At 38.8% G+C, this 23,857-nt stretch overlaps 1 protein-coding gene across 2 annotated transcripts in view; it reads left to right on the forward strand.

Annotated features, from left to right (window-relative positions):
- The window catches only part of flr (fleer), an 87,570-nt gene that overhangs the window by 60,015 nt on the left and 3,698 nt on the right, over positions 1–23,857 (forward strand). Inside the window, exons 13-19 of one of the 2 annotated variants that reach the window (XM_039775166.1) lie at positions 1,870–1,946; positions 5,177–5,387; positions 6,036–6,083; positions 6,247–6,318; positions 9,220–9,323; positions 14,640–14,718; positions 23,583–23,712. In XM_039775166.1, the coding sequence (XP_039631100.1) occupies positions 1,870–1,946; positions 5,177–5,387; positions 6,036–6,083; positions 6,247–6,318; positions 9,220–9,323; positions 14,640–14,718; positions 23,583–23,712 (721 nt within the window). The remainder of the gene's footprint in view (positions 1–1,869; positions 1,947–5,176; positions 5,388–6,035; positions 6,084–6,246; positions 6,319–9,219; positions 9,324–14,639; positions 14,719–23,582; positions 23,713–23,857) is intronic. The other variant, XM_039775167.1, reaches the window with a different exon arrangement.

The following is a 23,857-nucleotide window of genomic DNA, read 5'->3' on the forward strand; positions in this document are numbered from 1 at the left end:
CAAAGTCTGATCTCACAGGATGTGAAAGTGTCTCTGAGAAAGTCACGTCTCATCTCTCTTCCTAAGATTTTTTTATGATAATCGAGAGATGACATATTTTAATAAAATGTTAAAAAAAAGAAAATAAATCATAATGTTGTGACGTTGCAGGTCCCCTCCAGACTCCCTCTTCACATATGGGAGTCTGTAGAACCCAACACCGTCGATAGTTATGCCTGAGCTAAGATGACAAATGGGGACAAATCTCAGATGAAGCATGGGGATGGTGGAAAAAGTGCTCAGGTGCTTTTATTAAAAGAAAGTCAAAAACAAAACCAAAAAGTGTCCTCAGTGCAGTTTTCTAAAAAACAAAACAGTACATAAATACATCCATAAAACCAGGTGAAAAGTGTGGGGATAAAAAACATAATAAATCCATTAAAATCGGAGGTTAAAATGGAGTCCCTAACTTGTCCCATTCTCTGCACACCTACTTCTATGTCTCCCCGGCTCACCCATCACTCGCGTAGCCGGTGGAGACTCAGCAGCCTCAAACTCCTTTCTGTCGACCCCAGTCTTGGCTGCCTCCAAACTGCGCAGCCATACTGTCTGACGTAGGCTCACCTCCCGTCTTCCTTTGCACTCACTCAGTCGCATCTCGGATGCCTAGGGAGGTCATCTGCCTTGCTTGCCCCATTCCACCCAAATATTCAGTGGGGTGAACTAGCCCCTAGAGCGCAACAGCCTACACTCCTTTGCGGGGCCCTGGCTCATACTGCCTTCTCCTTCCAGGTGGCCAGATTGTCCTCCCAAGACTGCTTTTCAAAGCTTTCTCTTTCTTTCAGTCTTTTTTCCTTTTTTTTTCCAACCGATCCTCCTGTGCCGGCCCGTCCTTATACAGCTCTGTGGGCGCAGCACCTTAATCACACGCTGCAGGAAGCCGATGAAGCAATTGAGCTGGTGTGACTCACCCCCAACTACCTCATTAACTCCCCGTGGTCGTGTAATCTTACCCATGGAGACTAACACGGCTGTCTGGATTGAAAATTGGCCATATTTTTGAAGCCGTGGACCCGCTATAAGTTTTATTTGTCATCTCTAACAAGAATACTGAAATTAGTATATGGACTACTACTGTCGGGATATATGATAACGGCAACAATAAATAAGATGTAAAATACTTTATTTTGTGTGACAACACTGAACGGCACTACTACCTCACAGGTCCATGTATTATAAAAATATATCATCTTCCTTTAACTAATGCAACATTCAATCATTTTAAAATACGAGGGGAAGTCAAAAAGTAAAGGGACATTTGAGAAAAGGGGCATTTATTCTAACGATAGAAATGTGAAACATACCTTATTTTTTTGCATAACCTCCCTGGACTTCAATGCACTTTTCCCAACGTTTCACACGTTTTTTCATTCCGTCGGAAAAAAAGTGTTTCGGTTGCATCTGCGACCAATTTTGCACCGCATCAATGACTTCTTCGTCACTTGCAAATCATCTTCCCCTTAGTGTTTCCTTTAGTTTCCAAACCATGCTTGCAGCCTTACTTTCCGGTTCGTGATGATAAACCCAAGTTTCATCTACAGTAACGATTTGCTGTAAAAATCCATCTCCCTCGCCACGATAACGGGCCAAATGTTTACGAGGCAAACAAAAAGCGAATTACTGCCCTCATTTCCTTCTTGGTACAGATCGACAATGGAGCTGTCATGGTTAATGTTCTGCTACACTCCAACAAATAACGCAAGATTTTTAATGTAACTGGTGTACTTGAATAAGAGCTTATGTTCATAGGAATGGGCAGCAGGAACATTCAGGTTGTAAGAACTGTGGCCAACTCATTGTGCAACATTTCTTCTTTCAAATTTATTCAAGGTACAAGAAGCAAGACATAAGAGAGATGACGAAGCAGTCAAAAGGGCTGTAAATGAATACGATGAAGTCCTGGAAAAGTGAGTGCTGGTGACTCTTGCTTGTTCTCTCTTTTGTGATACTGTTAAACTGGGAAAAAATGTTTCCATTTTGATTCTTTTCATTATCTTTTCTAACTTGTCCTTGTGAAAGAATATCATTAGTCATCAGCCTTGCTGGTCCTTGGGTGAACGCGAGAGCTAGTTTTGTTGGTCTAAAATATTGCAAAAACATCATTTATCTCCTCCACCTGTTTATACAATTGCAGTACAGTGACAGTACGGCATTGCAATTTATTATTTTCATATTCCATTTTTGATTGAAGTAGAAATTTTATTCACACAATGCCTCATATAACATGTTTTAAATTTTTTTTTACATTTTTTTGTGGTGACTAAGTTGCTCAGTGGGTAGCACTGCTGCCACACATGTCTGTGTTCTCTTTGTGTCTGCATGAGTTTTTCTCCGGGTACTCTGGTTTTTCCTCTCACATCCCAAAGATGCATGTTTCATGTGACGTGCCAGTTCTGAATTGCCGTTACGTGAGTGTGGGTCTGTACAACGGTGTCGTTCCTGTGATAAACTGGTAACCCATGCAGCACTCAATCCTATTTTGTTTCATTGTTGCTACCTTGCCACCCTAAGCTGGCCCAAGCAGGCTTGAGGATGTTGTGCTGTTATTTTATGTCACTTATTTAAAAAAAAAAAAAATGCAATCGAGATAAAATTCTCAATAACCTTGTGATCAGTGAGATAGTCCTCAGTAAATAGAATATCACTGGTTTATTTTTCTAAGTAGCAGAAGTTGATTGCAAATCAGAAACCAAAATTTTTAGTTTAACACTGGTCAATGAAGTAGGCACATGTTTGTGATGGGCAAAAGAAGAAACAATGTCAAGTTGAGTACTTTTATCGAGAATCTAAAGTTCATACCCAAACAAAACTTTTAATTATTTCACAATAGAGTCGTTTCTTTATGTTTTAGTTGAAGTTCTGATAAGAATTTACTGCAACTCCTCACACTCTAGTGCAATCTGCTGGGTCACCAATTTAATACATTCACTCCAGCATCACCACCAAAGAGAGGTGTCCACACCAGCAACCAGCACAATACTAATGCTGAGCGAAGTCATTCTAGAAACAACAGAAATTCTGTAGAAAGAAAAAAAAAAAAACAACGAAACAAAAATCCTTAACACTTTGGAATAATTAAAACCAACTGAAGGTCATGAGAATACCCACCTTATAAAGTTCAGACTCCAAATGTTGGATTTCTCTCATTTTTTCAGTGCAGGATTAAGGCAACTCACCAAAAAGTGATTTTTTTTTTTTCAGCCCTTTTTACTGATCTTTATCAGGGGTACCAATGATTGTAAAGGGGAATAAGAACCAGATAATCTGGCATTTCTCCAGTTCTTGTGAACTCCTCATAACAGGAAAAAATGACTGTGTTTGACATCACTGCTAGCACACACATACAGGCACACATTCCCTGTAGTGACTGTGAGAACTGTGGTCTCCTTGCTGATGCCACAACGGTCTTCAATCTGACAGGAAATGAGGCGAATAACCAAACAAAAATATTACGGTGCAAAAAGCCTGACTAGCCTTGTAACTCGATAGCAGTTGTAAAAATGAGCGAGAATAGCTAATATACCAAAAGGAGTACAAGATAGTTTGAATTTAGAATTGCTTCAAGAAGTGTCACAATGACAATGCAGATGCTCACTGTGCACAACTTGTTGACCATACTCAAGGCATGAGCTGCAGGTCGCATGGCACAAACGTCAATCAGATATTTTAGTGTTGTGGGAGAAATAAACAGTCATGCATTTCAATGCTAGTGTTCATCAACATCTTATTCTTTTCCCCTTCACTTTCAGATTTTGCTTGGGTTTAGAGCTTTGGACTGTAAAATTCCTCACACTTTACACTTCAGTTAAAACAGAAATTGCAGTTCACGGTGGTTATTGTCTATTATAATTTTTACCATCTGTAACCCAGCCACATGAAATGCACAAACCAGTGTGTTTCTTCGTGCCAGTCCCAAGCCCAGATAAATTAGGAGGGTTATGTCAGGAAGAGCATCCGGTGTAAAATTTTGCCAAATCAATATGCGGACAACAATACAAATTTCCATACCGGATCGGTCGAGCCCCATGTTAACGACTGCCACCAGAATTTCTTTCAAGCTTTGATCTGTGACCTAGTCTTACCCACATCTCAGCTATGCAGTATGTACGAAGCTAAAAGTGATAAACAGGGGTCAGCAGAGAAAAGAAAACATACCGACTTCTTTTTTTATCAGTGACCTATCAGTAACCTACAAGGATCCATCCATCCATTATCCAACCCGCTATATCCTAACTACAGGGTTACGGGGGTCTGCTGGAGCCAATCCCAGCCAACACAGGGCGCAAGGCAGGAAACAAACCCCTTGCAGGGCGCCAGCCCACCACAGGGCACGCACACACACACACCAAGCACACACTAGGGACAATTTCGGATCGCCAATGCACCTATCCTGCATGTCTTTGGATTGTGGGAGGAAACCGGAGTACCCAGAGAAAACCCACGCAGACATGGGGAGAACATGCAAACTCCATGCAGGGTGGACCTGGGAAGCGAACTCGGGTCTTCTAACTGCGAGGCAACCGCGCTACCCACTGCGCCATTGTACCGCCACAACCTGCAAGGATATGACAGCTAATCACATACTTCTGAAATGAACTGTTTATTTAAGAAGTATAATCGGCAGCTATAATTCAGTCTTTGCCTTCCCAATATGGAATAGTTCCACACATGTATTTAAAAAAAAACCTGCTTCTCTCACACCCTGCAAGCAAGGTCCTGACTAACCCACTCACCTATAGCCCGGATTTGTCCATTTTATTGTGGTGACTGGGGAGGCCGGGATCCCAACAACCTGAAAAAACCTTCCAGAATGGCTAAGTCCCAGTCTCTTTTAGCTGTAGCGCTGGACTCCTCACTGGGATGTATGTTAGAGCCATTGATCTGGATCACCCGGAATTCTTTGGGGGACACAATAAAAAAGAAGGGTAATGATAAAGTGATGTGAGAAAGATGGAAAGAGCATGCAGATGAGAGAAAGACTGAGAAAGGTAGAAAAGAAGTGAATTTGTAAAGCTTGTTGCAAAATGGTAGATTAGAGGGGGGTTCCAGTTTCTTTCTAATAACCAGTAATACTAGACACATTTTCAAAAATTGAAAATAGCTTCACCTAATAAATGTATTTTCTTCTGCAATTCAGGTACATTCCAGTGCTGATGGCTCAAGCTAAAGTCTACTGGAACATTGAGAATTACCAAATGGTTGAAAAGACCTTCCGTAAGTCGGTTGAATTCTGCAACGATCATGATGTGTGGAAGCTCAACGTGGCACACGTCCTCTTCATGCAGGAAAACAAATACAAAGAGGCCATTGGGTTTTATGAACCCATCGTGAAAAAGCATTATGACAATGTAAGTGTCACCCTAATAAAAATCAAGTGTAAGGTATTGGTGCTTAAATTAATATAAAAAAGGCTTTACTTTGCTGTTACTTTTTACAAACTGTTAGTACTCTGAAGATCTTCGCAAGAGATGACAAAAGGTATGCTGGGCTTTAAGGCTTGTTCTTGTGTATAAAGATTGCATATTTTGTATGTTACCTTTATTATTCACCTGCATTAGGGCATAAAGAAACTTTTTTTTTTGTTTGTTTTTTGTGAAAATGATTCATCATTACACTCATTTGATGTTAAATGTAAAAAAGGTGATGTGTTTATTTTTCATGGAAAACTTAAGATTTAATAGAATCAGACGCTAAATCCAAGATGTGATAGCAAGCTCCAATACTTGTAGCTCTGGTTGGCAAGTCAGAAGTTTTCTTCTTTTTAACCATTCTGGTGCGTGTTCAGATCATTTTGTGTGTGTGTGTGTTTGTGTTTGCATTTATTATTCGTTTATTTCCCCCTGGGGACAAATTAAAGTTTATTTATCTGTTATATAGTGCCCTATCTATCTAATCTATCTATCGCCAATGTATCATATGGGGTGCCTTTTAACTAAAGTATCATTTTTAGGAGAAGAAAAGTAAATTGTGTTATTTTCTTCTTGTGTTTGCTATAGTTGGGACAGTGTAACATCCAAGAATGTCCCTGCAAAAGAAAAGCTTCGGTAAAGTGCACTGCTGAATAGTGTGCTTCATTGGCTGCTTCTTCATGACTTTGTGTGTGCATGTTTGACTGCTGCATGCTATCTGTGGTGCAGTTGTTCAATTTTATCCACATACAGACCTTCTGTAATTTATTTACTTTTTTCTTTCTGTGCCCCAATTTAGATTTTGAACGTAAGCGCCATTGTCTTGGCCAACCTGTGTGTGTCTTACATCATGACAAGTCAAAATGAGGAGGTAAGTAGAAACCTTGTATGTGCTCTATACACTTGTCTTTAGGACTTTCATCCATACTGTACATCATCCATTCATCAATTATCAAACCTCATTACTCCAGTTCAGGGTCATAGTGTTTAGGGCTCATACTGGCAATATTAGGCTCAAGGTAGGAACCATCCCTGGTTAAGGTTTTCAGTCCATCACAGAGCATCTTCCTCTCACATGCCGACTGAAACTCATACCAAGTTAATGTAATGTCTACAGTTACCCAAACACACATAGGATGTGAAAGGAAACCCCACATTTCTAGAAATGAAAACCCACACAGAAAGAATGGAAAAATTCCACGCGGCAGTGTCTGGGCTGGGATTCAATCCCAGAACTCTGAAACTACAAGGCAGCAAAACTAATTGTATCATTGAGCTGTCCTTGTGTACTGATTATTTATAATGGAAAATCCAACTACCTGAGTAGTAGTATAGATTGAGTAGTACTTTTATCTTCAAGTAGAAATTTGTGTTTTTTTCACCCATTTTTCTAACCCGCTGAATCCGAATACAGGGTCACGGGGGTCTGCTGGAGCCAATCCCAGCCAACACAGGGCACAAGGCAGGAACCAATCCTGGGCAGGGTGCCAACCCACCGCAGGACACACACAAACACACCCACACACCAAGATCGCCAATCCACCTAACCCAAAGACATGCAGGTTAGGTGGATTGGCGATTCTAAATTGGCCCTAGTGTGTGCTTGGTGTGTGGGTGTGTTTGTGTGTGTCCTGTGGTGGGTTGGCACCCTGCCCAGGATTGGTTCCTGCCTTGTGCCCTGTGTTGGCTGGGATTGGCTCCAGAAGACCCCCCGTGACCCTGTTATGTGTTTTTTTTTCATTTTACAGTATTAAAAATTGCATAAACATTTAGATATAAAGTTAGTCATAACGTAGCTCATAAATGGATGGCAGACAAGCTGAAGTATAATTTTTTATTCATTTTATTAAAAGCAAGTAACATTCCATACAAACAAGTCAAGCTTAGCGAAACTAAATTCAGCCTCCACCCAAAATATTTTAAGAAATTTTGGGCAGTCCTTAAGAAGAGGCAGGATATGTTAAATATGTCTTATTGAGCACTCTGACTGCATTGGGAATAAAGCTGCTTCTCCTTCTGTTTGCTGTGAATTTCAGAGTGTTGTCTCTTCTCCCAGAGGGCAGGATCTGAAAGCAGCTGTTCAAATAGTGTGAATGCACCTCAGTAATCTTTACTGCTTTAACTTTTGACCTATGTACCACATGTAGGAATTCTGTATGATCCTGGGAAATACATCTTCACTTCTTTAAGCAAACAGATACTTTACATAGTGGACACTATCTGTTAAAATATGAAGTGTTTTCATTGAAGTCCACAATGCTTACCAGTATAATATTCAACCTACTTAATCATCACCGAAGACCAAGGACAGTACTCTTCTGTAGTCGATGAGAAGCACTTGGTTTACCTCATGTTTATTTAAAGTTTATGATTCTGGCACCACCTATCCAGCCTCCTGGCCTCTGCCTTAAAATGGGTGTGCTGTCCAATACCTAAACAGAAAAGATGAGAGCCTTACTTTATCATTTGCGTTCCTTGTATTTAAACACTACATAGTAGATGAATGATTGATTACTGTATGTTGACGAGGAAGGCCATGATCCACAAGATGAAATTGCAGTATATGCGTTATTTCTGCTGTTTGGTGCAGACGATGAAACTACAGTACATGTGATATCAGAGAAAATATGCGTGCTGTTTCACCTTATCTTGCAGTAATGGAGACATCCATCCATCCAATGGAGGGGTTCACATCCCCCTCCCACATTTCCTCTAAATGCTCTAGTTTCACATTCCAAAGACATGCAAGTTAGGTGGATTGGCGATGCTAAATTGTCACTACAGTAGTGGGTGTGTGCAAATGTGTTCACCTTGCAATGGACTGGCACCCTTTTCAAGGGATTGTTTCTGGTTTGCACCCTCTGTTCGGATAGGCTCTAGCCCGCCATGTCTCCACTCAGGATTAAGCAGGCTTAGACAAATGGTATGGTATGTACACCTACTATAAAGGAATGGAATGAAATATGCATTTCTGGTCGAAAGTGATGTCAAACTTGATGACTGCACTTACTGATCTCGTCACCCAGGTATATCAATTTACACATCTAGAAATCTTCGGGATGTCAAATTATGGGACTCCATGATGACTTTCCTGCACAGTTTTACATTTCCAAAGTATTCTGAGTCTCTTCCAATAAAGTGCTGCCTTACGGAGCCGGTACCCATGTGAGGGGTTCATAGGTACAGCAGGTTCAGCCACAGTCTCTGTCCTTTTATTTTCTTTTTTCCATTCCATCATGTTATGTAAAACATAAAACATCGGACAGACAAGCTTCTTTTCTGTTTATGAGGTCAAAAACATCCACGATTCCCCATTCCTAAATTATATGCATTGTACTTCCAGTTAAGCGCTCATTAGTTGTCAGTCCTCACACGCGCACAGCTGTCCTTTAAAACATGAGACACAGTCAGACCTGGTTGATTTTATTGGGACGAGTCAAAGACTGAAATCACCGGATATGTCATACTACACGACTGGTGGTCACTGCAGTGTGCCATGACTGCCTACCTGAGGTTATGTAAATGACGTCTACAAATCACTGTAAAAGCTGTGTAATGTGACACTGCCTTAACCCGAACTTGTTGTCCACACAACTCCAATTTTCATTCCTCTGTTTAAATGTCTACAATGTAAAGAAATCCAGTGAAATTATAGCTTTTCCAGGTATAAAAGATGAGCTGCTTTTTCCCATCACTTGACAGAACCAGTCCATATCCCTCACTGCAAGAGAGTTGTGTGCCAAAGTGACTAATCATGATTTTTATTTTATAGGCAGAAGAACTTATGCGGAAAATTGAAAAAGAGGAAGAGCAGATATCCTATGATGACCCTGACAAAAAAATTTACCACCTCTGCATTGTGAACCTTGTGATTGGGTAAGGGCCAGTATTTCACACCTATGACGGTTGGGCAGAGTTTTCAGTAATGAAAGCCAAATGGGCAGTTCACAAAGCAATAACCAAAACTATTTTCATGTTCTTTCTGAGGCTGGTGCATTGCATTTGTTTTTTCCTCGCTACGCTATGTCAGGTGCATACCTCTGTGTGAATGTTAGGCACTATTTTAAATGCTACTATCTAGCAAATCTGGAATTGTTTATTTACAAAGATACTGAATGCCAAACTTACTATTACCCACAATTTCTGTTTCTTAGCCATAACTGCCTGTTTGAAGGGTATGATTTTTACCTCTTATTTATCCCTCAGTATTTTTTTGTATGGTAGACCCATGATTTAACTTGATAATTGAAAAGGGGTGTCCACTATTGCCATAAGTGTGTTAAATTGAATGTGTTTTAAAATTTTTTATTAATAGTGAAATTACAATGTACAGGATGTATTAAAATATTACTATGAAGTATATGAATGAGTAATATAGAGTATTATTATATTGCACAATGAGTAGTATATACCCTTAATCAAGCAAGTCTTTCAATGAGATAGGTGCAGGGTTGCACAAGGAAAACGCTCACTTCATCGCAGTGTGCATCTCTCCTCTAAAATTCCTTTTTTAGGCGTGTGGTACACTGTATAGCTTAATTTAGAAAAATGTAACGCATTGTGTGCTCTATTCGTGGTGGGCTATTTTTCTTTTAAGACAGAATTTTTTTTTTTTTCCTGTGATTCCTGTGATTGATTGAAGATCTGCTATGAGTTTGAAATGCTGGCGACATATTTCTTCAATATGTGTGCATGTCTTGCCGTAGGATGGGTTGCTCCAGTTGGTTTTCCGCTTGCATCTATTGCTGCTTGAATAAGCCACTTTGGTCACGTACCATACTAGAATAAAAATAGGTGTATGAAATGTATGGATGGCTCTTTTCTGTAGGGGGCTAATGCAACATGAAAATTTGCTTTCTTCATGTTAAAGAAATACTCCACCCAAAAATTATTTTTTTGTGTTACTTTAACCATGACTGAGAATATGTTTTAATCTCATATTTTTTTCTGATCGTTTTTCTTTACACAGAGAACCACAGACACATTGTATAAGCCAGGAGTGGGCAAAGTCATTCCCGGAGGGCCGCAGTGGCTACAGGTTTTTGTTACAACCCAGTTGCTTAATAGGAAGTGCTTATTGCTCAAGTAACACTTCTGCTTCATTTTATTTGTCTCACTTGTTAAGATTTTGAACCCTTATTTCTTGTTTTAGTCTTAAACAGCTGTATTCTTGGTTTTTAATTGCTCCTTATTAGCAATAAGATGCAAATGACAAAAAGAAACCAGCATTTCTCCATTTAGCTTGTTTCCATTGACACCTGTGTGTATTGATCATGCACTATTGGCTTTAATTGAATACTTGGAAGGAAAGTGAAGAGAAAAAAGTGAAGCACTGAGAATTACTCCTCCATTTTAGCCTTCAAATCTTTTGGATGATATCCTTAGAAAGGAAAAAAAATCTAGGATATGAGAATGACTTGATATGCAAGAGTTAAACCATTAACAAGCTATGAAATTATATTATTGACAATAATTGTTTTTTAATTAAGCAACTGAGTTGGAACAAAAGCCTGCAGCCAATGTGGCCCTCCAAGACTGACTTTGCCCACCCCTGGTATAAGCTATCAAGTAGTGTTCTTAGACAGTAGGATTTCAGAGGCCTTCAAAACTTGACTTGATGTTACTTTAGAAGAATTAAGTAGATAGGACTAGTGAGCTTTGTTTGGCTGAATGGCTAGTTCTCATCTAGATTGTACAGTAATAGGGGTCTATGGCAAGGTTTTACTTGCTGTGTGCCCGCAGGTGGCACTGGTGTGGCAAACTGTAGCACACAGGGAAAAAACCCACTGGCACCCAAAAAGGTCAAAATGTTGGGCTCCAAAGTAAACTAACTTGTCCATATGTTCCTAGTATGCAAAATTTGGTTCCGATTGGGTGTCAAAATTGTGTAGAATTGCAGAACAGTGAGTTGATTATAAACCAGTTAGAGGCAGAAACAGCCCTGCTAAATAGCGTGTAGCAATGGAAAGGTGCCAGTTGATTAAAGCATCACCATGATTAGGTGAACAGCAAAGGATTTTGAATAAAGACATCCAACAAAACAAAGACCAATTGGGACAGAGATGTGAAAGACAGACCGACTATGAGAGACAGAGAAAGATATAGAGGAAGGGCACAAAATGATAGATAGATAAAGGCACTTTATAAAAGATAGATAGATAAAGGCACTTTATAAAAGATAGATACTGTAGATAAAGGCACTTTATAAAAGATAGATGGATAAAAGCAGTTTATAATACATAGATAGATAGGTAGATAGATATAGATGTGAAATGCACTGTATAATAGATAAATAGATAACACATCACTAATTTTTGAATATTATTTAATTAAATAAAGACTTACTATTTGTTTTCCCTCTGTGTCTCATTCTCTGTACCACTGGTTCACAAGACATGATTTACTGAATGCCCAGCATCCTTGATCATGCCGAAGGTGGTATTGGCACACAGCATCACATGCAATGTAAAAGCTGGATGAATTCCAACAAGACAACAGTTGGATGTTAAATCATTGTGACAGACCGCCTGCCTGGCAGCAGGGTACTGCAGCTGCTCTTTTCATCATCTTGTTCAATTTCTTTAGAAGAAAATACAACAATAAATGATATGGATGTAGCAGACAGTCATTGTTGTCCCTGCTTCCCTTAGTAACCAGATATTTCTTCCAAGTGTTTCTGTGTCTGACCTTCTGCTCCAGATGCATATCTTACAGCTTAAAACTTTTTCTCAAATCGTGTTTAGACATTATAAGTAGAAGTGATAATACTTTCATATATGTGTGTGTGTGTGAGGGTATAATGCAAGATAAACCTATGAGTAAATGTGTAGTAAAACGGACTAAATACATCTGCCCAGCCATTTAAGCACAAGTCACCTGGAAGCACTGAATGCTCACTGTAAGCTCATTCTGAAAATGCCCAGGTGGCGACAGGTGCTTTTGATTTTACATGTAAGGGTAGTGCATAGTGCGATGAAACTTTGAGCCAATGAGGGCAATGTTATTTGGTTGAGAACTGAATTTGATGTGTGGCCCCATTGGAGTAGACATTTAAATTTAAATGCAACAAATTAGTTCTGATTATAAATTCAAACTGGGAATTTTATGTTTTAATGAGAGTTGCAACAGCAGATGTCAAGTGATGAGATAAAAAGAATTGCGCCTTAATCAGGGCAAAACTATCAGAGGATTTATCCATCTAATTTCAACCTGAAATTAAAACACTTCTTTTTCTGTGAAATATAGATTTTCAATATCTTTACCAAAAGCTGCAGAATAAGATCAGCAGATTTTATATACAGCGTTTCATACAGAGATAATAAAGTTGCGATGTTTAATGTCTAATGAGAATTAGCCAGATGTAGACAGAAAAAAATAAAAATGCAAGAACTATTTATAGCGGCACTGCATATGTATGATTAGTGCATAGTAAAAAATTATGCAGTGGCTGCATAGAAAGCACCATTTAAATAATATGGTGAATATTGTGAATTTGTTTAGTGCATAGATACAAAAATGTAAACTTTTAAAATACACTTCAAACAGGTAAACATATCACAAAATACATTTGTGGTATATTCTGTGGAAATGGGGGGGTTGTCACAGTGGTATAGCCCTGTGTGTTCACTGTTCAGGGTTTGAATCAGTCTTTGTCAGTCATTGTCTGTGTGGTGTCTGCTTGGCTTTTTCTGCCAGAACTCCAAAGACATGTAAGTTGAATTAACTGGCAACTGTAAACTGGCCCCAGTGGGAATGTACAAGTGGGCCCTGAGAAGGACTGGTGCACTGCACATGGTTGTTTGCTGCCTTGCACCTAGTGCTGCTCCCTACAACTATGATTTAAGATAAGTGGGTGTGAAAATGTACTTACAAATGTATGTAAGTATATCCATTGAAATCTTAGTAAAATTATTGAATCAGTCATTTTAATACTAAGTAATTTAAGGCGAGGTTTCTTCATTTTTTTTTTCCTTGTGACCCAATCTTCCCTTTCTTAGTGTCTTAAGACCCAGTCCATGATGACTGTCAGACCTTCCCCCTTGGAGAATCACCACCAACAATCATAGCAGAGCAAGGTCAATTTCTTAAACATCTCACAGCAACCCTTCGAGAGACACTTCACAAACCATATGTGACTTTTTCCTATTAAATACAACAGTGAGTCACAACCCTTCACAACACACCCATACTTTAAGAAATGCTGACCTAGGGCATGGGCAAGATTTTCTTCTGAAAGAAATGTAATGCCTTTTACAGTATAAAGTAGTAAGGGTTGTAAGTGAAGCTGACTGTGATGAAGTATGTCTGGGGTCCGCATTGGGTCTGAGCAAGTGTTCAAAAAAAAAAAGTGTAGACCAGAATTTGTGAGTGAAGGTGTGCTGGAGGAAAGCTGTAAGGCCGCAGAGAACATAATATGGTAATTGGCTGATTGCTCGTTTACATGTACGAGCACAGTTGGCACAACCATCCCTCGTTAGTGTTATGCGGTTCGTTTTGTGCATCCACACTCAACGGAGTATAAAAATAGTCTGAGTAGATCAGAACAAGAGGGGAAAAAATATAAAGAAAGAGAAAACTGTGGAGAAAGAGAAAGGGAGAGCAGGGTCAGGCCAGTGCCTAGAAGAGGAGGCAAAGCAGTCAGGGATGCCCCCTGGTGGAACGAGAAGAACAGCACTCTAGGAGCAGACCAGTTCTGCTAAGCAGCTCGGATCATGGGCTCCTGGGGTCTTGTTGGACATATGGAGGTGGCAGGGCAAGAGACCTGGACTTGAAGTGTCCCAGTAGGTACGAAGCTGGGATGGGAATCAGATGTGTGGGTGAGCAGGGGAGATAAGAGAGTGGAGTACTCGGAATGAGATGGAAGAAAGTTGATCTTGACTTTTGCTTTATTCCTGGGTTTAGCTCTTTATTTATGAGATTTATTTGTTTTTTTGTTTTTTTTTGTTTTCTGGCACTGTGCTGTTTTTATAGACTATTCTTTGTTATAGATTATTATTTGTTGAATGCACTGCTTGCTGTAAATAAACACAATACAGTATGCACTTTTGCACTGTTGTGTATCCTTAGTCACCTAGTCCATCTACGGTTATGACTGGCAATATCCCAGGATACGCACAATGACATTCAGCATTACTGTTCAGAGACAACAAAGAGAGCCTTAACTTGATGTCTTGTCACTTTGTTTTTCTACAGGACCCTTTATTGTGCCAAAGGAAATTATGAGTTTGGAATTTCCCGAGTTATTAAAAGCTTAGAGCCCTATAATAAAAAGGTAAGTGTCTGTGGCTTTACTTGTTTCTTGTTAAAGTGCATGGAATCTCTTAGTATTGTTTGTAACCAGTTTTGGTATAGGTAGCTTGCAACCCTCAGAGGATGGTGTCTCTTAGTTAATACGACATTTGGGAATGTCTTACATTGATGAGTGCAGCTGACTGTTGATTTCATAGACCTGCTTAGCATCCATGCCAGCCCTTCACAGAACCCCCCCACCCCATGTATACACCAACACTCTAATGGAGTCAATGTAGTACCACTAATTTACCTACACGTACATTTTTAGGATGTGGGATAACATGCAAACTCCAAACTGACAAAACCAAACACCAAAATAAAACCCATGACATTAAATAAGTAATGCAATAGCACTAATGCACCATCATGCCACCCTTAAAAATGTTTGTAATTTCAAAATGGAATAAATTGGATTTCTTTAATTGAAAGTCCTTACTTGTACATTTTGTTCTTCTGCTTTGCAGACATGATAAAAAGTAATGAGAAAAGACACAAATGTATACATATTTAAGTAAATTACAGGAGTGTGTGGGGGATCTGAAGACTTCACAATGTCTGTTCTTTTTAATGAAGTAATCTTTAACTTAATTAAAAAAGGGATACAAAAAGATGATTGTCTGTTTAGCCTTCCTTTCCTAGACTTGGTCAGTGGAACAAATACACTGTCTCAGAAGATTTGGTTATCTGTAAACATTTTTTTGTTTTGTTTTGTTTTACTGTCTGATTATATGTTTTCATGAGGATGGTGTAGTAATATGATAAAAAATATACACTTAGGAAAAATATAATACTTTAGAAACCAAATGGTATACTTACTACTGGTTAGAACTAGTATTGATAAAATCTCAGGAACAGACTGGCCAGCTAGCCTGTGGGAATACAAGTGGGCAGCAATGAAAGGCTATTAACAGGCTGGCAGGTGGACTCAAGGAGGTTGAAGGCTTTGCATCAATCCATTTCTAACTGGTTTGACAGGGTCTGTCTGGAGTCAAAGGGACTGGATGAGTTTATAAACTTTTAGAAATTTAAGTATGGACTGAGTCATACGAAAACAGGGCTGGAATGAAGCAAGATGCCTGCACTGTGAAAACACATTGGACCAGGAGAAACATCAAGGAAGGCAACAACAACAACATTTATTTATATAGCACATTTTCATACAAAAAAATTGTAGCTCAAAGTGCTTTACAAAATGGAGAATAGAAAAATAGAAGACACAGTAAAAAATAAAAATAAGTCAACATTAATTAACATAGAATATTTGGGGTCAGTATGGATTTTAAAGCCACTATGAATAGTTATTATGATGAATTGAATATACAGAGTATCAGGATTAAGTTAAAGTGAAGTTAGGAGAAAGCCATGTTAAAGTAATGTGTTTTCAGCAGTGTTTTAAAGTGCTCTACTGTATCAGCCTGGCGAATTCCTATTGGCAGGCTACTCCAGATTTTAGGTGCATAACAGCAGAAGGCCGCCTCACCACTTCTTTTAAGTTTTGTTCTTGGAATTCTAAGGAGACACTCATTTGAGGATCTAAGGTTACGATTTGGAATATAAGGTGTCAGACATTCTGATATATAAGATGGGGCGAGATTATTTAAGGCTTTATAAACCATAAGCAGAATTTTAAACTCAATCCTGAATGACACAGGTAACCAGTGTAGTGACATCAAAACTGAAGAGATGTGCTCAGATTTTCTTTTTCTAGTTAGGATTCTAGCAGCTGCATTCTGCACTCTTTGCAAATGATTTATGTCTTTTTTGGGTAGTCCTGAGAGGAGTGCGTTACAGTAATCTAGTCGACTGAAAACAAACACGTGAATTAATTTCTCAGCATCTTTAAATGATATAAGAGGTCTAACTTTACTTATGTTTCTTAAGTGAAAAAATGCTGTCCTAGTGGTCTGATGAATATGCGATTTAAAATTCAGATTGCAGTCAACAGTTACCCCTAAGTTTTTTACTTCCGTCTTAACTTTTAATCCTAATGCATCAAGTTTATTTCTGATAACCTCATTGAATCCATTATTGCCAGTTAGTAAAATTTCAGTCTTCTCTTTATTTAGTTTGAGAAAATTACTATTGATCCATTCAGAAATACCAGTAAGACATTGTGTTAGTGAATCAAGAGAGTCGGAGTCATCAGGTGCTTTTGATAAGTACAGCTGTGTGTCATCAGCATAGCTGTGGTAGCTCACGTTGTAACCTGAGATAATCTGACCTACCATAAAGACAGGATTAAGAAAAGAAACTCTGCATTGGCTATGCAGATGAGCCATGTTACCTGTTTCTGCAATTTTCCATCGTGAAGAGTGGCCATCAAGGTCTGAGCCACACTAGGCCTGACCACAGACTAATTCAACATACTGAGATAGAGAGCCACTTGGTAGTAAGCATATGAGACGCAAATTGAACTGCTTACCAGGTTGTATCATTTTACCAACACACATTGTACTCTGCTGTTTTGGGCATGTTATCTGAAATATATGATGGATAAGTGTGTAAATTTCTCTCCTGCATTTTATGATACTCTTGTCTAATTGTCTGGGGTTACAGATGTGAAAGAAATGGGGAACATGCTGAACTATAGCAGCAGTCAATCATTAAAGTGTAGTAAAAGTTTGGGATTTGGGGCATTGTGTTACTGTCTACATAATACAGGTTGAGTCACAATTATGTTAACATTTGAATGGCGGAAACAATTTATTCCAAAACATACTTCTTATGTGCAAGATGATTTACATGATTGTCTTAACCTGTTCGCCATCCTGTTCAACATGTACCATATGTGGCATATAAATTGTCCACAAAAATTGTATATAAGTACAGTATATACATAGCAGTACCGTTATTGTTAACACAATTTTGATTCACCCTGTAAAGAGTTTAAGGTATAGTAAAGTTTGACCCTAGGGCCCTACCATGATGAAACACTTGGCGCAGGCAGTGACATTATTTTGGGGTAACCATGGTTTACACCCTGTTTGTGAATACTGTTTTGATGAGTGTGTATGTGCGCATGTGTTACGTGATTGTAAGGCATCTGGTTTTTGATTGCCGCTATCTTTCTCACAGGGTTAGTAGACTGAGGTGGGCACCACAAAAGAAAGAGAGTAAACACATGTTGGTTAGAAAGTTTCTCTCGAGTACTCCTCTGTGTTGTTTGTGCCAAAGATAGTAAGTCCCTATGTGAAGAACTGAGGAGTGACCGGAGTTACAGACATCACTCCTAATTAGTGCTTAAGTGGATGGAGTGTACGTGTGTATATAGAAAACAGGGGCACCTTGGGACCCTACCACAAAAAATATGTCATTGATATGCCATTGTTTCTTAGTCATGAAGAACCATTCAGGTTGGGGAGAAATTAATATTAGTATTGAGTACCTGAAATTTGTAATAGATCCTAAAGCTCGACTCAAGGATAAATATATTTTAGGGACAAAAAGTGAGAAACTCGGTTTGATTGCTTTTAAAATGTTTCTATGTGCTGGTGAGGCACATCCTGGCAGCACTTGGTGCCAGGCAGGACACCACCCTACACAGGACGGCGGTCCATCACAGAAATAATAATAGGTATTTCAGTATCGGTTTCTGGTAAATAGGACTGTGTGTTAGTTTGTGTGGCCGCCAGGGACAGGAGTAAAGTTACTGGTCTGATCTCTTTATCCATGTGGCTACCTGATGCAGCCAGAATAGCCCAGAACTCTCTGCAACTCAGTATTGAAAAAGGCAAGTTTAAAATATGAATGCAAGGCATGCTGTCTGGTGATTAAAGATATGCTTTACAGATGAGTGTCTTGTCGTAATTGATTATTACCCTTCTGAGCTAGCAGTGCTTCTCCTGATTAAACAGTTACTACAGTAACACTATTTTATAGTTGGATTAATAAAGATATCCCCGTGTCACTTAACACATGGATGCAAGTCTGATGGAAAATGCTAGCTTCTTTTTAAAGGAAGCTGAACATGAGGATTTAGACAAATGTTTTGTATTATTTTAAAATGCATAGGAAAGTTCATCTTGGAGGGTCTAAATGTTTTTGTGTTGTGTATGGTTTCAAGTAATTAGCCTTCCCTTAGTAGTGTTATTGGGTTGAGTTTATAAAGCTTGTTTTATCCATAGTCTGCCAACTATTCTCAGGCTCTGACAATTTTACTACATTAGCACAAGGCTTATTCCCATCTGGACAAAACTGACAGAACCTTCCAATGTGCCATCCAGCCATCTCTGTTAATGGTTAAGCTCAGGGACATGCAAGGTGGACAAGCCTATGGTGTCCTGGATAACGGACTACCTGTTAGACAGACTGCAGTTTGTGATGCTTAAGGACTGTGACTCTGATGTGGATGTGAGCAGCACTGGAGCACTACAAGGAACAGGCCCATCTCTGTTTCTGTTAATCCTGTACGCCAGGTCATGTCACTTGCAGAAGTTCTCAGGTGATTATACACTAATGGGTTTTATTGATAAGGGGGAAGAGACAGTGGAGAGAAGTCAGATGGAGAAATTTGAGAACTGTCTCTACTGTGTATGGGATGTACTCTCAACAAACTGCAGGTTGTAGAGGAGGAGAGAATAAAGACAAAAGTAATGGCAATTATGAACAATTCTGCATATCAGACACACCAGCAGGACTTTAGCCAGCAAATTATTATGGCAGAAGTTGGTCAAGAAATTCTACTAGGGCTCCTTTATACCTACGGCAATGGGCTTTTTGCTGTGCCTCACTAGCAATGCTCTCTTATCTTTAGCAAAACCAGTTTTTTTTCTCCTGTTTTTAAATGTTGCATGTAGTTGAGGGAGGTGGTTGTTATTTCTTATAATATTTCTTGTGCTTCTGTAAAAAGCTAAATTTCCCCCTTGGGACAAGTAAAGCCCTGTCTGTCCATCATTTTGAATTATTTCATTCACTCCAAGGTTTCATTTAAAATGCATACAATACAGAGAAATAAAACCTAAAGTATCTGACTTAGGTTAGTTACCCCTCCTCAGCTCATCTAGGGAGTTTATAAAAAAAAAAAATGAAGAAAAATTTGATATTAAATAATCTCTCAAAAATATCGTAAAGGTTAACAGTTGTTCATTTAATTGAAGACAATGCTGGTAAATGTCTGCCAGATTCTAAAAACTGTTGAATTCTTTTTTTTTTTTTTTAAAGTGAGTTTCATTTTTTATAATTTTAATTGAAATAGGGTATAATTTTGTTACAATAGCTGATGTATGATCCTTCTAATTAAGCAAGCCAAAATGAGGTGATCGCAATGTGATATAAGTTCTCATGGCAGATTGTTCATTAAGTAGTCGCGTCCTGTCGAGTGTCACTCCAAATGAAGCTGCTGGAAGCAAGCTGATAAGCAAGCACAGATATTATTATTTTACTTCAAAACCTCAATATTTCTGTGTGTGCTTAAAGGAGCACATCCTTATATACTGCTTATTGATGATGTTAATAATTTATACTTCAGAATTACTTACCCCTCATTTCCTTAAATAAAAAATGTCCAGTAAATACTCATGACTAGAAAAGTGCATATAAAGAGTGATGTAGACTGTAATATATACATCAAGTATATATAAAAATAGTTTCTTCTGTATTATACCAGCTTTCTTTTTAGTCATTCTGGTTTATATTTGAGAGTGTTTGTTATGCCATAATAATTATTTATTATTGAGCTGCTGATAAAAGACATATTTCTCCAACCTGCAGGGAAAAATATGGGGGTTGGTGGCAGAATTGGCACTCACACTGTTCAACTCCATCTGAACTAGTGTGGTGCTGAGGTATCACCCATTGCATGGCTGCACTTGGGTCCTAATCTGGATCCTGAGTTGGTTTGTGGTGGGTGCGGAAATGCATTGTATCAGTGTGTGCTCCTAACCTCTCGTCTCTCTCTCTCTCTCCATCTGCTTGCCTGTCTTTCTGTCATGTAGTGCCTTTCTTATCAATCTGTCATACTGTATAGTGCCTATCTATAATGTAGTCTCTTTCTTAGCTGTATATCAATCCATTATACACTGTGTGCACAATTATTAGGCAAGTGAGTATTTTGACCATATCATCATTTTTAATGCGTATATTCCAACTCCAAGCTGTATTAACTTGAATGCTTATTGGATTTAAGCACATCAGGTGATGTGTATTTGTGTAATGAGGGAGGGTGTGGCCTAAGGAGATCAACACCCTATATCAAGGTGTGCAGAATTATTAGGCAGCTAGTTTTCCTCAGGCAAAATGGGCCAAAAAAGAGATTTAACTGACTCTGAAAAGTCAAAAATTGTAAAAAGTCTTTCAGAGGGATGCAGCACTTTTGGAATTGCTAAGATATTGGTGTGTGATCACAGAACCATCAAACATTTTGTTGCAAATAGTCAACAGGGTCGCAAGAAACGTGTTGAGAACAAAAGACGCAAATTAGCTGCCAAAGATTTGAGAAGAATCAAACGTGAAGCTACCAGGAACCCATTATCCTCCAGTACTTTCATATTCCAGAGCTGCAACCTACCTGGAGTGCCCAGAAGTACAAGGTGTTCAGTGCTCAAAGACATGGCCAAGGTAAGGAGGGCTGAAACCCAACCACCACTGAACAAGAAACATAAGTTGAAACGTCAAAACTGGGCCAAGAAATATCTGAAGACAGATTTTTTTCAAAGGTTTTATGGACCGATGAGATGAGAGTGACTCTTGATGGACCAGATGGATGGACCTGTGGATCAGTAATGGGCACAGAGCTCCACTCCAACGTGGAGGTGGGGTACTGGTATGAGCTGGTATTTTTAAAGATGAGCTAGTTGGACCTTTTGCATTGAAGATGAACTCAAAATCAACTCCCAAACCTACTGCCAGTTTTTGAAGACACTTTCTTCAAACAGTGAAACAGGAAAAGACCATGATTTTTATGCAGGCCAATGCTCCATCACTTGCATCGAAGTTCTCCACTGCGTGGCCAGCCAGTAAAGGCCTTAAAGATGAAGGAATAATGACATGGCCCCCCTTCCTCATCTGACCTAAACCCTATCGAGAACTTGTGGGCACTTCTTAAACGCTAGATTTACGGGGGAGAAAAACAATACACCTCTCTGAAGAGTGTCTGGGAGGCTGTAGTCACTGCTCCACAAAGAGCTGATCGTCAACAGATCAAGAAACTGACAGACTCCATGAATGGAAAGGCTTATGACTGTTATTGGAAAGAAGGGTGGCTATATTGGTCATTGATTGATTGATTTATTTTTTTTTGAAATGTCAAGAGATGTTTATTTGTAAATTTTGAGGTGTTTGTTTATTATTCTCACTATAACAGATGAAAATAAACAAGTGAGATGGGAAAATTTTCATTTTTCCTTTAGTTGCATAATAAATCTGCACACTAATAGTTGCCTAATAATTGTGCACACATATGTATTCCCCTGATGATGTTCACACTCACATTTCCGTTGTGAAACATTCAGGTTTCAGGTTTATTAACATTTTGGATTGACTGATAGCACTGTGTTTGTTCCATATTAAAATTAATCCTCAAAAATACAACTTGCCTAATAATTCTGCACTCCCTGTATAGTGCCTTTTTATATAAATAGCTATCTGTCTGTCTGGTAGTGCCTGTGTTATCTATCTGTCATCTAAGTATTTAATCTGCTGACTAGACAGTCACATGCTAAGACCCTGTACACACTGCTACATTTTTTGTTTAAAAGCATACACATTAGTTTCCATTTTTGCTTTCCATTGAAATGGAAGACTCTTACTGCACTCTGAGTGGTTTGTGATTATTACATGGCCCTTCCCTGACAGGACTCTGCTCATTACCACAGCTCATTTCCTAATTGGTCACCCTTCATGGAAGGGTCCAACACAGCAGACATAGAGGAGTTGCTTTCCATGACACTTGTTGTGTTGCTTACCTGCATGCATCTAAGTTGCGCTCTGTATAGTTTGAATGCTTCATGCATGCACAAAAGACAAATAACTTACCAGGCTCTACAAATTGTGGTAAATCCAGTGGCTCGTGGAGTTAACCAGCCCTACAAGGATTTTTTAGCTGATACATGCATTTCCAGTGTAGGCAAATGTCTACGTCATATCCATTTTCAGTTGTTTTAGTGTAGACATAAATCACTTTGTTTAAAAACATTATTTTTGAAATGAAAACTTAGTAGCCTTGGGGTGTTAAGAGTTATTGTGAACTCAGAACTGTCTGAATAGCACTCTTCCATTAGTACAAAACCTCAATATTTCTTTTCCTTTCACGTGTTAAAATGGTAGGAAAAATATAAAAGTGCCAAGTGAAGGGTAGACTCATAAGGACTGAATCACCACCAGCACGGCGATAATCTAAGAGACTAAGAAGTATATTTGGCTCCTGTAAGCATGCACTTTCTTCTTCTGTTTTATCTTAAGTATAAGCCTATTATCACATTCACATTTCAGTGGCAGCTCTGAAAAATAGCCATTACTGCACTCTCAGTGTGAGAAATCCATCAACTGCCTAATGCACATTCTTCATCTGAAGCACATTGATTACTTTGGCCTTGTAAAAGAAATGTAATCCATGCATTTTACTGGCACTTGTTTATGGCATGTAGGAAATCAAAGGTTAATGTACAGTAATGGCAGAATCACCGCTGTAATCCTACCTTCTTACGTTAAATATCCAGGAGGGGAACACAACTGATGTGTGTATTAGAAATAAGAAAAACGTAACAAGAAATACACACGAGCTGAGTCCCAGGCAGACACCTGGAAAAAACACTAATAAAAATCCATAGAAGACGTGTTAGACATGGCAGATTATCTTTCCTCCAGCAAGAAGACTCCATTGTAAAACAAATCTGTCTCTTTTCCCAGCTTGGTACAGACACCTGGTTCTACGCCAAGCGCTGCTTTTTGTCGCTCCTTGAAAACATGTCCAAACACATGATCATGTTACGTGACAGCATTGTGCAGGAGTGCATCCAGTTCTTAGAACACTGTGAAAGTAAGTACAGCAGCTACTTTATGTTCCAGTCATCAATGAGTAACTATTACTAATTGAAATGAAATGCAATTTATGTCTTTGCTTATTTGGATATTAATAAATATGTTTTTTTTACATTATAAATATCAATTTGCAGCTATCTATC

This window comes from Polypterus senegalus, chromosome 13, assembly GCF_016835505.1.
Source record: "Polypterus senegalus isolate Bchr_013 chromosome 13, ASM1683550v1, whole genome shotgun sequence".
Classification (NCBI taxonomy): Eukaryota; Metazoa; Chordata; class Cladistia; order Polypteriformes; family Polypteridae; genus Polypterus; species Polypterus senegalus.